The following is a 13,998-nucleotide window of genomic DNA, read 5'->3' on the forward strand; positions in this document are numbered from 1 at the left end:
TTGGGGCAAAACTTCTTAAGCTTGTGTGTGAGATTTGAACTGCATTTCTGTGGTGGCCAAAGCCAGGCTTGCACAGTGAGAGATGTTGAGTTCTATTTTTAGGGACTATGACAGGCTGAGTTCTTGGAACAACACTCCTGTGGAAAACAACTAAAAAGTCAGATCAAGTATTTTGAACATCTTACAGGCACTGAAGAATTGACAAGGAAGTAAAAAATTAGTCCACAATCTGGCAGGAGCCAGCAAGGCCAGTGATTCTAGAAAAAGCTCTTGCCCCAAGAACATTTGCTTATCTCATTTACTTTGCACTTGAGGGCCAGAAGTTTCTCAGAGCTTGGTACCTCCCTCATGAAGCTGGGCCCCTGAAGCCTACACCGTGGATAAGCGTGGTGGAGTGAGCCAGGAGGAAGCCCTGCCCCGTGTGGAACTCGAGGGTCTGAAAAGCCCGTGGCCTTATTGCTGAGTGTGTGCTAGGGGCATGGGGTGCAGATTCCCAGGGAGCTATAAAGTCAGGCTGAGCTCGCTCATATATTTGAAGCCCATGCCATCTAGGGGGACCAAGAGACCCATGGATAGAGTTTCACATCATCTCAGATTAGTAACATCCTAGGAGATCCCTGGTAGAAACAAATACAGTCCTTTCCAAGGGCAATCATCTTTGTTCTGGGTTTCTTCAAAGACGTTGAACACAGCACTGTCAGGCACACACAGAAGAGGGTGGTATGAGTAAGAACCAAGACAGCAGGTGGCAGACACAAACTCTAAGACTTCAGCCACTAGGACTGTTAGATTCACACGCTTGCTCTATTACAGAAGTGAGAGACAAGTTAACAAATATCCACAGGACAGAAAACTATACAAATATGACCTAGTTAATTTGAAAAGTAGTAAAATCATTTTTAACATTTTCTAAAGGTGCTATGGCTGATTCATGATGATGTATGGCAGAAGCCAACACAATATTGTAAAGCAAGTGTCGTTTAATTAAAAATAAATAAATTTAAAAATGTTTCTAAAAGTTAAAAATTCAATACCAGAAATTTAAAACTGAACAAAAGGATTTAACAAGAGATTAAGTAAGTGAGAAGAAGATTGGAAGATCAATTAGAGGAAATTATCCTATGTAACTCAGATGTAATTCAGATATACATCTTAAAAAGAAAAATACCCAAAAAATTAATGTAGAAAGTATCAGAATTTCTGACATTCTATTTTTTGCTTGCAGTTGTTTCTTTTGATTAAAATGTACATAAAATGAAGTGGACAGATCTTAATCATACAGTCACTGTATTTAACCTTTGTAATCCCAACCTGTATCAAGATGTAGAACATTTCCATTATTCCAAAAAATCCCCTCATGCCACTTTTCAATTTCCATGCCACTCCCAGAGGCAACCATTGCTGTGATATTTTTCTATACCATAGACTAGCTTTACCTATTCTAGAATATTATATAAATGGAATATCACAGTATATATTTGTCGTGCAGTTGCTAAGTCATGTTCAACAGTACATATGTTTCTGTGTAAATTTCTTTTTCACTTAGGACATTTTTGAAATCCATTCATGTTGTTATATGAATCTGTAGTTTGTTCTTCTTTATTGCTGAATAATATTCCATTTTACAGCTGTACCTGATTGTTTATCCATGTCTATTGATGAACACCTGGTCTATTTCCAGATTTTATTACTATAAATAAAGTTGCTATTAGCATTCTTGTATAAGTCCTTTTGTGACTATAATTTTAATCTTACTGGGTAAATTCTTAGGAATAGCACCATCTGGTATTAGTGCAGTTGTGTGTTTAGCTTTATAGGAAACTACCAAATGTTCCCCAAAATGGTTGTATCAGTTTACAATTCCCAGAGGCTGAATTCCAGTTGCTCCACATACTTGACAAAATTTTAGTGCCAATCTTTTTCATTTTAGCCACAATGGTGAGTATATAGAAGTATCTGATTGCTCTTTTATTTTGCATCTATCTGATGACTAAAAACATTGAGCACTTTTTCATATGCTTATCATTTTTTTCAATTGTGGTAAAAACATATGACATTAAACTTAGCATTTTATGCATCTGTAAGTGTCCAACTCTGCACATCATGCACACTCACATTGATGTGTGACCACCACCACCTTCCATCCACAGAGACTTTCCAACTCCCCAAGCTGAGACTCTGTTCCTGCTAAATGGTGGTTCTCCACTCCCCTCTCCCCAGCCCCTGACAGTCACCATTCTACTTTCTGTGAGTCTGACTCCTCTAGCGACATCCTATAAGCAGAATAGTACAGTGTTTGTTCTTTTGTGACTGACTTCCTTCTCTTAGCATAATGTATTCAGGCTCATCCATGCTGTAGGGTTAGAATCTCCTTCCTTTTTAAGAGTAAATAGTATTCCATTGTACATATACACCACACTTCATTTACCTATTCCTCTGTTAACAGACATGGGCCACTTCTACCTTTTGCCTATTTGGAATAATGCTGCAATGAATATGGGTGTGTAAATAACTCTGAATCCCTGGCTTTTATTTCTTTGGAGTATATATTCAGAAGTAGAATTGCCATGTCTGATGGTAATTCTAACATTAATTTTTTTAGAAATTGCCATAATATTTTCCATAGTGGCCATACCATTTTACATTATCATTAGCAATGCACAAGAATTCTAATTTCTCCATATCCTTGCCAATACTTGTTATTTTGTTATATTTGTTACAATAGCCATTGTAATGAGCATGATTGTATGTTTATTTTATCATCCATTTATATGTTCTTTTGTGAAGTGTCTGTTTAAAATATTTTGCCTATTTTATCGCATTTTTGTCTTTGTTATTGATTTTTAGATTTTTATATAGCCTGGATACCAACTCTTTATCAGATACATGTTTTGCCAGTGCGTGGTTTGAATGTTCATTTTCTTAGTGGTGTTATTTTGGTGAATAACTATTTTAATTTTGGTGAAACCCAGTCTGTCAATTCTTTAGAATGAGAGGAGAGAAAAAATGGAATTGAGGCAATATTTGAAGAAACACAGGCTGATAATTTCCCAAACCTGTTGAAAGACAGGAATCCACATATTCAAAAGCTCAAGCTAAGTAAAAAGAAACCTATCTTTAGATACAACATAGGAGAAACTGCAGAATATCAAAGACAAAGAGAAAAAAAATTAAGCTGGAATGTGGGGCAAGGGAAGTGCAGATTCCCTCAAAGAAGGTCTAGACTGACTGCTGACTTTTCACCAACAATGATGGCACTTGGAGGGCAGAGAAATGTTATCTTCATTACAACAAAGAAATAACCATTATCCTGAAATTCTATATTAGGAAAAAAGTGTCTTTTAAAAATGAGGGAGAAATAAGAACATAAGTAAACAAGCAAACAAAAACTGAAAGGTTTCACAACCAACACTTCATCATGAAAGGAAATTCCAAGGACTGTGCTTCAGTCATAAGGGAAATAATCTCCCTTGGGAGGGACCTATAGGAAGAAGAAATGAACAGAAAAAATTATTGATATGCAAGGGAACCTCAACTCTATAAAACAAGTACAGTCTTTGAGGAGGTTAAAACCATGACTGATGTATGATAAATAATAATACATAGGGATTTACAAAGATAGAATAAAATATGTGACAAGTCAGAAGGAAGGCAAATAGATGAACTAGCAGCCTCAAAGAGTCCCTGTGTGGTTTCCCTGGTAGCTCAGGTGGTGAAGAATCTGCCTGCAATATGGGACACCTTGATTCAATCCCTGGGTTGGGAAGATCTGCTGGAGAAGGGAACGACTACTCACTGAAGAATTCTGTTCTAGAAAATTCCATGGACTATTCCATGGGGTTGCGAAGAGTCAGACATGACTGAACAACTTTCCCACCCTCACAAAGAGGGTAAAGATACTGATTAATTTTAGATTTTTAACAAGGTGGGCTAATGTAAAGTGATAGTTTTAATCCTAAATGTGCCAGTAATCACACTGAATATAAATGAACAAAGTGTTTCAATTAAAAGACAAAATTCTCAGGCTAGAAAAACTTTTCAACCTATGCTATTTACAAGAAAGATATATAAAATATAAGGGTACATCAAAATTTAAAATGAATAGTTTAAAAAAAGAAAATAATAGTGTCAGGAGTTACAAAAGTATTTGCTACTTTTTACTAATCTATAAACTTAATTTATAAACTGTTTTTAAACTTGGGCAAGTCACTCGGTCTTGAGACCTCACTGTTATCATTTATAAAAGCTGAATAATAATCCCTATCCTAGCTACTTTAAAAGATAAAATGAGCTAATGTGTTTGAAAGTTCTTCATGTAGCACCAGATACAATATTAACATAAGAGATGCATAGACTAATAAAATGAAATGTTAATGGTAACCTCTTCTATAGTGGGTTAAATTGTTGCTCCTCTTGTGGGCTGAATTGTGTCATCACCACCCCAAATTCATATGCTGAAGTCCTAACCCCCAGGATCTCAGAATGTGACTGTATTTGGAGACAGAGTATTTTATTTTTTCAGAATGTTATATTATGAGGAAGTGTGGACACGCATGTGGCGAGAGGGAAGAAGTTTCTAGAAGCCAAGGAGAGAGACCTCAAAAGGAGAAAACTCGGCTTAGATTTGGGGTTCTAGCACTCAGAACTCTGGGGAAAACACAATAATTCCTTTTGTTTCAAGCCACCTAGTTTGTGGTAACTTGTTACAGGAACTTAGTACAGGTGCTGTAAAGGAAATTAGGAAGGATGGGGTGGACGAGGATCCAGGGGTACTAGGGCCCCCTTGGCTCTTGATGTAGAGTGACCACTACTCCCAAGGCCAGCTCCTCTGGTCCAGGGACCAGAACCATCTACATGGGAATAATGCTTAGGAAAGCCCAGTGTTTGTCATCTGAAAGGCAATTCTGATTCCACGGGCACCTCTGAGAACTACAACATCACTTTTGCACATTTCACAGTCTTTCTTTCATGTGGTCACCACCCCCAGAAACTGTTCAGTACCAGTGCTACTGAACTGTAGTCTGGACTCTCATCATCGAAAGCTAATATTGCAGAGGCAAGTGTTGGTAGAAAGGAAAGCTTGCTTTATTCTGGAGGCCTGTGACCTGCAGAAAAAGCACACTCATATCCAAAGGCCAATTCCCCCCTGCCAATCAGATGGCAAGAGCTTTGAAAGGGGAGCTTCAGGGATGCACAGGCAGAGGGAGGGGTTATTAAGTTGGTGCAAAAGCAATTGCAGTTTTGGACCTTGAATTTTAAATCATTATAGCTAGGCTCAAACACATCTTTATTAATCAAAACTGTTACAATTAACACATCTTTTCCAACAAGAAATGTTTGTTTATTCCTGTAGCATAAAAATCTGAGCATTGGGATTTTATGAACTCTTGGAAAGCATTTTCTGCCTCCTTCTTGTTGTGGAAGTATTTTCCCTGCAAAAAGCTGCTGAGATGCTTGAATATGTAGTAGTTGGCTGGCGAGAAGTCAAGTGAACATGGCAGATGAGGCAAAACTTCGTAGCCCAATTTGTTCAACTTTCGAAGCATTGGTTGTGGAATGTACGGTTGGGTGTTGTTGTGGAAAAGAATTGGGCCCTTTCTGTTGAACAATGCTGGCTGCGAGCATTGCAGTTTTCAGTGTACCTCATTGATTTGCTGAGTTTACTTCTCAGGTGTAATGGTTTCATGAGGATTCAGAAAGTTGTAGTGGATCAGATCAGCAGTAGTGGACCAGCTGATCCACTACTGATACTGGCCTGCTGATCCAGTACCACAGTGGGTCAGTTCTCGTGGATTAGCAGATAACCGAATAGTGAGTATGATCCCTTTTATGGTGCAAAAAGGGTTTGGCTCTGGGAAGTGTTTTGAAGCTTCTTCTCGGTCCAAACACTGAGCTGCTCATTGCCGGTTGTCATATAAAATTCACTTTTCATTGCACTTCACAATCCAATCAAGAAATGGTTCGTTGTTGTTGTGCAGGATGAGAGAAGATGACACTTCAAAATGATGATTGTTTTGATTTTTAGTCAGCTCATGAGGCATCCACTTATTGGGCTTTTTCACCTTTCCAATTTGCTTCAAATGCCAAATGACCAAAGGATCAAATGGTCAACGTTGAGTTCTTCGGCACCTTCTCATGTAGTTGGAAGAGGATCAGCTTCAACGATGGCTCTCAGTTGTTGTTTGTCAACTTCCAATGGCTGGCCATTGTGCTCATCTTCAAGGCTCTCATCTCCTTTGCAAAACTTCTTGAACCACCACTGCACTGTACATTTGTTAGCAGTTCCTGGGCCAAATGCATGGTTGATGTTGCAAGTTGTCTCTCTTGCTTTATGACCCATTTTGAACTCAAATAAGAAAATTACTGAAATTTTCTTTTTGTCTAACATCATTTCCATAGTCTAAAATACCTATAAAATAAAAGAAAGTAGTAGGTCATTAGCAAAAATCATAGAGCAAGAAATGAACATTAAAATGGTATATAACATAACCACATTTATTTAAGGATGTATTCCAATATTAGATAGCAAATTTCAACAATGCCAAACTGTAATTACTTTTGCACCAATCTAATACATGCAGAAACAGCACAATAGGATCCGATAAGGGAAAGGGAAGTTGCTCAGTTGTGTCCGACTCTCCGCAACCCCGTGGACTGCAGCCTACCAGGCTCCTCCATCCATGGGATTTTCCAGGCAAGAGCACTGGAGTGGGGTGCCATTGCCCTCTCCGAGAGTCACCTTGAAATCAATCATGCAGTGGTCTGATCAGTGTCATCTAGATTGTTTCAGTACAGTTCATCTTTGGTTCCAGGGTCAATTTGTACCCATTTGTTGGAATTGTGGCAGCTTATGTCATGGCTAAACCTGGTCATCATGTAGTTAACTTCTTCCACCTGCTGGCAGTTTCAGTCTCTATAAGACAGCTCACAGAACATGGCTCAGAATATTACCTATAACCCTTAAGGAGGACCTAAAGTCTTTGATTTTGTTTAGTGATTATTATTATACCATCCTCTTTGACTACTTTCTTTGCTTCTGCAATTTCTCACTTCTTAGATTAAATTTATTCTTTGGCTGAAGTTTTTTCTACAGACAAGAGGCAGGCAGATGGCATGTGGTGGAGAGGGCGGTGTCTGTTCTAGGAAGACTCCATAGGATCCTGCTCTGTTTCATTAGGATAAGCCATTAAGAAACTGACAAGCAGAGGCAGGGTCATGAGAGGAGCTCAGGACTCTGCGCCCAGCAACAGAGTCACCCTTAGTGAGGGGCCCTTGCGGCTCATTCATGTTGGCTACCTCCAGCTGCTTTTGCCACCCTATGCCAATTCCAGAAGTTGCAGCACTGGGCCTGCTTGGAGAAGTGGCTTTGACTGTAGGTGACAAGGTTGCAAGTGGACCCGGAGTCCTGGGAATCACCGTGGTGCCCACCTCACCAGAGTGCCATCAAAGCAAATCTTTTCAGCTTCTCTCTGAGCTGCAGCCCAGACACAGAGCATCGGCTTGTGGAAACTCCCCAGATGAACTGTGACATATCAACAGTGCTAAAGGGGATAACTTCCAAGGACAGTACCAGGCAGAGAGAAAACAGAAATGACAAAATGAGGCAAGACAGAAAAGGAGCAAAGCATGCAGGTGGGCTGGCCACACGAGTGCCCTCAGAGGTAGGGCTGGCCTATGGCCTGAGCCCTCTCTGCCTCCTGTCCTCAGGGCAGAGGTACTGCTGGATGAGAGGTGGCCATACTCTATGTCCTTCTCCTGTACACTGAGGGATGCTTCCCCACAAGAATCTATATCTGGAACCATCCAGCCTGTCAGAGAACAAGGCTGTGTGGAAGGGAAGACAGCCTGGAGGTGGTGAGAGCAGAGCAGTCCGAAGTCCGCAGCATCCAGTGGTCATGTTGCAGGGTGGCCTCCCTCTTCCCGCCAGCTCCTCCAACAAGTCTTATGGTGATCCAAGTCAAGGCATCAGTGCCTGGTGATGGTGGGGTAGTGACACAAACTCCCAGGAGGGAACCACATCTTAGCTGTCTCTGTACCCCTTGCACAGAGTAGAAGGGCAATAAAATATTTCATGAACCCCTTGTGGGTTCTGCCATATCTGGGGGACAATTCAGGAATTAATGCATCTAGGAGGTACCCTGACATTCCATGGTCTAATTATATTAATAACTTCCAATGGTTTAAGTTATAAAGCCAAGATGTACTCCAATCCCAGATTCTTCTATTTTTTCCCACTCAGTCTAATCCTTCTTTTCAATCCTGACATATCCTCTCTTCTCATTTTCTTCTTTGTCTCTTGTTTCTTCAACTGAGCACTAGTAAAATAGATTTGGTGTGAATAAAAATTGTGGCAATTTATTTTGATAGAGGAAACTAACTGCAGTTAGATCCCTGATAAGACACACCGTAAGTGATCATCAGAAAGTCTTTTGTTGTTTTCAATTCTCTCACAGGTCCAAAAATTGGAGCTCTGAGATGGCTTTTCAGTGGGAAATCAGCCATAACACTATTCCCTCTAGTGTGAGTACACTGTTGCCACACAGCCATTTCTCACTTCTTCCTACTGCAAACACACATAAGTGCTGCTGGAAATAGTTATTTCTCTCCTGTCCCAGCACAAAGATGTGGATATGTTCTATACACAGTGGGTATGTGCATTTTATATGTATAGTTTTATATATATATATACACATATATAGCTGTTTAGTGGATAAGTTGTGTCTGACTCTTTCTGGGACCCCCACGGACTGTAGCCCACCAGGCGACTCTGTCCATAGGATTTTCCAGGCAAGAATACTGGAGTGGGTTATCATTTCCTTTCTCAGGGGGTCTTCTTGACCCAGGGATCTAACCCTTGTCTCCTGAATCGCAGGCAGATTTTTTAGTCCTGAGCCACAAGGGAAGCTTATTTCACCCAGGGAATATATATATAAAGTATTTATTGCTGCTGCTGCTAAGTCGCTTCAGTCGTGTCTGACTCTACACCACACCAAAAATCTTCTCTCAGGTCTAATATAGGTAACACAATTTACCAAATAACTATAATCACAAACTACTTGAGAGGAGGAAAGATACAGAACACTAATGAAATATGTGATGTTTATTTCTTTTTAAAGAAGTACCAGAAAAAGAAAGGTCATTTGGCACACTTCCAGTGAAACCACATAATTTCTGAATTTTGTACATGCTTTCAGGAGAAGAAAACTGTCAAAGATGAGGCAGGAGGAAAACTTCTGTTATTCACTTGATGATTATGATCACAGGAGAAATGGCTCATTACTGCCTTAAATATCTTACTAAAATTCTAATTAAGAGACCTGAGTTTTGGCTTACAAAAAAAAAAAAAAAGATTTAACCTGCCACTTAGCTGACTCATGTAATTCTGATATTTTTCAGTAAAACTTGGGTTCCTCTGAAAGACTAGAATTTAGCCCATTTTTAAATCTTTGTCCACCCCGGGTAGATAGATGGTTTTCAATGGATTTGGTATCATTTACTTGTTTTATTAAAATCCTAAGTTCTACTGAATGACGGGTTCTCTTGATAGCTGGGTTTGGCAGTATTCCTACCTTGGAAGCTTCAATGATTCCTGAAGCTTCTCTAAAGGCCATAAAAGGAGAGCATAAACGTGGCAAGGTGGCATATGATATAGCTGTATTGTTAATTCCTATAAATATATTTCTGAATGAGTGTATTACCTTCTTTGAGTCAGAATCTATTTCGTTTAGGAAACACTTTTCCCAGGAATTTTGAGAATTCCCAGGAATTCTCTCATAGAAACACAAACTGTTCCCTTATGTTGTGCCTTTCAGTCTCTGCAGGAGTGGAGCAGGGTTGCTTCCTCTCCGCTGCAGACCTCTTCTCAGCACGGTCTCCGCTTCCTTCCCTGAAGGCATTTCCTCGCTGGCCCGCTCCCCACGCCTGTCCCCGTTGAGGCCGTGCTGTCCTTTTGGAGCGTTCACCTGGTCCTTTCTCGCCTGCTTCCACCCCTGGGCTCGGCTCCTTCCCCTCCCCACTCTGGAAAGGGCGCTTCGTCACCTAGACGAAGCAAAGGCCTTCCCGAGAAGTGGTTATCTTCACTTAACAAAGGAGAACTGGTTACTCAAATGCAGAACGCACCCCTTTCAGTTTAGATCTCAGATTCAGGAGGGAACCCGGCTTCAGTAAGGCCACACCCGCCGCGGGTGGAGCGGGAGCGCGCTCTGCGCCCGGGATCCCGGGCCAGCACCACGGTCAGCGCCCTGCCCGCGGCGCGCCCCGGCCACCCGAGCGCCGCCCCCGCGCCGCCGCCTGCAGATCGCCCTGCAGGGGACACGCCCCAAGGTCAAGTCGGGCCACGGCGCGGGTGCCTGTCTGAGGAATAGAGCTGAGCCAGAGGGGAGGGCCGTGAGCTGCGGAAGACTTAACTCACGGCCTTGTAAGGCCTGCACTCATTTAGGGTATTGTGAAAAGTGACGGAGGAAGACGGAGTTCCTTTTACACCCTGACCCCCACAGCTCCCCGCCCCCGCAAATAAACACAACAGACCCCTTTACGCAGCAAAACAGAACGGCTGAGTTTAATGCTTCAAGTTTTCCATTTCCTTCCACAGAGTTTCGTTTTACAAATAACAAAATGAGGTAAACAATGTATGTACACATTATAAACAGCGTGTCAGTTTGCGGCAGCGGCAACGCAGATGGTTGGAGAGCAGCTGCCGCGCGGTGGCTCGAGGTCAGCCGCCTGCGCCGCGAGCAGATTCGTCGTCCTGGGGAGAAGTCGCGGCTGTCGGAGAGGCGTCTAGAAGCACTTGCGGTGGACGATGGAGGGGCCGGCCTCGTCGTACTCCTGCTTGGTGATCCACATCTGCTGGAAGGTGGACAGCGAAGCCAGGATGGAGCCGCCGATCCACACGGAATACTTGCGCTCAGGCGGGGCGATGATCTGTAAGACAGTGAGGACTTGTCGGGTGCGCGGTCGCGGCCGGGGAGCCCCTCACAGGCCGGGGTTTGGGGGAGGGCGCCACCCACCTTGATCTTCATGGTGCTGGGGGCCAGGGCGGTGATCTCCTTCTGCATGCGGTCGGCGATGCCCGGGTACATGGTGGTGCCCCCAGACATGACGTTGTTGGCGTACAGGTCCTTCCTGATGTCGATGTCGCACTTCATGATGCTGTTGTAGGTGGTCTCATGGATGCCCGCCGATTCCATGCCTGGGGGCCACGGAGGGGAGCGTGAGACAGAGGGCCGGAGGCCCCGGGGGCCCGCGGGGCTGGCACCGGCCGGATGGCGGGGGCGCGGGGCTCACCGATGAAGGAGGGCTGGAAGAGCGTCTCCGGGCAGCGGAAGCGCTCGTTGCCAATGGTGATGACCTGACCGTCGGGCAACTCGTAGCTCTTCTCCAGCGAGGAGGAGGAGGCGGCGGTGGCCATTTCGTTCTCAAAGTCCAGGGCCACGTAGCACAGCTTCTCCTTGATGTCGCGCACGATCTCGCGCTCGGCTGCGGGGAGCGGGGCGGGAGCGGAGCCCTCAGTGCGGGGTCCCGGGGACAGCGCACGGTCTGCCGGCCCGCCCGCCTGGGGAGCCCGGGGCGCCGCGCACCTGTGGTCACGAAGGAGTAGCCACGCTCGGTGAGGATCTTCATCAGGTAGTCGGTGAGATCGCGGCCAGCCAGGTCCAGACGCATGATGGCGTGCGGCAGCGCGTAGCCCTCATAGATGGGCACATTGTGGGTGACGCCGTCGCCGGAGTCGAGCACAATACCTGCGCGAGGGTGGGGTCGGGGATGAGCCACTGGGCCCTGCTAGGCGCTCGGGGAGGGGGGCGAGGTTCTCGGGAAGAGGGGCCGGGGGCTCCTGGGCTCTCACCGGTGGTACGGCCGGAGGCATAGAGGGACAGCACGGCCTGGATGGCCACGTACATGGCCGGAACGTTGAAGGTCTCAAACATGATCTGGGTCATCTTCTCGCGGTTAGCCTTGGGGTTGAGGGGGGCCTCAGTGAGCAGGGTGGGGTGCTCCTCGGGGGCCACGCGGAGCTCGTTGTAAAAGGTGTGGTGCCAGATCTTCTCCATGTCGTCCCAGTTGGTGATGATGCCGTGCTCAATGGGGTACTTGAGAGTCAGGATACCCCTCTTGCTCTGCGCCTCGTCGCCCACGTAGGAATCTTTCTGCCCCATGCCCACCATGACGCCCTGCAGAGCGGATATACCAAGCTCTCATCACCGGGGTTCCCAGTGGAGTGGGGCTAGGCCGCGTGGAGACCCGGCCCGGCTCCCTCCGGGAACTGGCAGCCTGACCTGGTGACGAGGGCGGCCCACGATGGACGGGAACACGGCCCTAGGGGCGTCATCGCCGGCGAAGCCGGCTTTCACCAGGCCGGAGCCATTGTCGCACACGAGGGCGGTGGTCTCGTCTTCGTCACACATGGTATCTGGTTTCTGCAAGGACGGGAAGGTCATGGAGACTCTCAGTGTTTCAGGCAAGAGGCCTCGCTGGCCGGAGCGCCCTCCCTCCCCGGGGACCTATGGACACCGGCCTCCAGCCCCCAGCCCCCAGCGCGGCGCCATCCTGCGGGGGAAGCAATCGAAGCCGCGCCGGCGGAGCTTCGCTGCTGGGAGCTCTGCTGCGGGGAGACCACAGAGAGCGTTTCTCCACCTGGGAACTCAGGACACGCGGTCCCGAGAGTTCTCTGCCTTCGCTGCGGGCGCCGCCCTCTCTACCCCTCCCTGGCGTCGCTGGGGGTCAAGGTCCGCGAACCCTGATTGCTGGGTCACTGTGACGGTGGAAGGAGACGCCGTGGAAAGGGCTTGGGCACTCCACCAGGGCACGAATGGCCTATTTTGGACCTCCATGACACTTCAGACTCACAGCCCAAGCGCCCTTGGGACTGATGGTGAGCGAGGGGAGTCCCTTCTACTGCCCTTTGGTTCTGTTGGGAAGGAACTCTGGGGAGGACTAAAGCAAAACCTTTCATCTACCTCGGCACTCGCGAAGTGTCAAGGAGAGCTGCCCCAAAGGGCTGGGAATAAGTCTGGAGATCTTTCCCAAGGACCCCTGCTTCCTGTCTCTTCTTTGGAGCACACCGCTCCGACTCCGGGCCTGAGGCGCGGCTCTCAGGACGCGGGGCGGGGGCTGATGCAGTGAGCGGGCGCGCTCTCCCCGGCGATCCCCCGGCTCCCGCGGCGGGGCCCGTCCTCCTGTTCTCACCCCGCCCCTGCCTACCTGGGCGGGTGGCTACACCTGCGGCTCCGGCTCCGGTCCCGGTCACCGTGGGAAGGAAGCGAGACTTCTCTGGGCGCTGTCCGCTGCGGTGGCCGCTCGTCCCCCTGCTCAGGTTTTATATAGCCCCGGGGCGCTCCCCTCGCGCCGCCCCGCAGGAATGTCGCTCCCCTTCTCGAGCCATATTTGGGTGTCGGGCACCAGAGCCCCCTCCCCCGACCGGTTCAAGGCCTGGGTCCCCGCCCGGGTCCCCTGTGCTGACCAAAGAAGGAGCTGTCTGGCCTGAGCCCAGGTAACACGGGCCGGGCCGTATATGGAGCGTCTGCCCGCCGGGCGGCCCCTCCCGACCCGGCCTGGGGTGCGGCGGGGGTCACGGAGTGTGCGGGGCGCGCCAGGGAGCCTGCGCCCCGGCTGCACCTGTCCGCAGCCGCCCCGCCCCCGGCCATTCGGCGCTCCAGAGCCTCGGGAAGGTGCACCCGCGTTTCACCTCTTCTTTGGGTTCTTTACCCCCCAACTCCTCAAGTGTGACTCCACCGAGGAGGACTCTATATCCTAGTGGGGGGCCCGAGAGGACGGGAGATGCAGTCACTGCCGGAGTCCCGGGCAGGGGAGGCAGGCGGTCCCTCCCCCCGGACTCCCAGCGAACTCGGTCTCTCCCTCCACCCCGAGCTCCCCGAATCCAGAGGGCTGACCCCGTCGGCCCCCACCCCCACCGGAGAGGGTCACCGGCGGCCGGCGGGGCGCAGCTGTCGCGAGGACAACTGGCGGCGTGAGGAGAGGGTGGAGCGTCGGGGAGGAGGC

General features: G+C 47.4%; 1 protein-coding gene across 1 annotated transcript; it reads right to left on the reverse strand.

The window, feature by feature from the left end:
* Positions 1 to 10,530: 10,530 nt before the first annotated feature.
* Positions 10,531 to 13,359, reverse strand: ACTA1 (actin alpha 1, skeletal muscle). Its single transcript, XM_065922328.1, has 7 exons — positions 13,201 to 13,359; positions 12,276 to 12,416; positions 11,846 to 12,170; positions 11,580 to 11,741; positions 11,287 to 11,478; positions 11,010 to 11,191; positions 10,531 to 10,923 (listed from the first exon to the last, which is right to left on the reverse strand). The coding sequence occupies exons 2-7, from the start codon at positions 12,402 to 12,404 to the stop codon at positions 10,780 to 10,782; spliced, it is 1,134 nt and encodes a 377-aa protein (XP_065778400.1). The 5' UTR covers positions 12,405 to 12,416; positions 13,201 to 13,359; the 3' UTR covers positions 10,531 to 10,779.
* Positions 13,360 to 13,998: the final 639 nt, after the last annotated feature.

This window comes from Muntiacus reevesi, chromosome 2, assembly GCF_963930625.1.
Source record: "Muntiacus reevesi chromosome 2, mMunRee1.1, whole genome shotgun sequence".
Taxonomy (NCBI): Eukaryota; Metazoa; Chordata; class Mammalia; order Artiodactyla; family Cervidae; genus Muntiacus; species Muntiacus reevesi.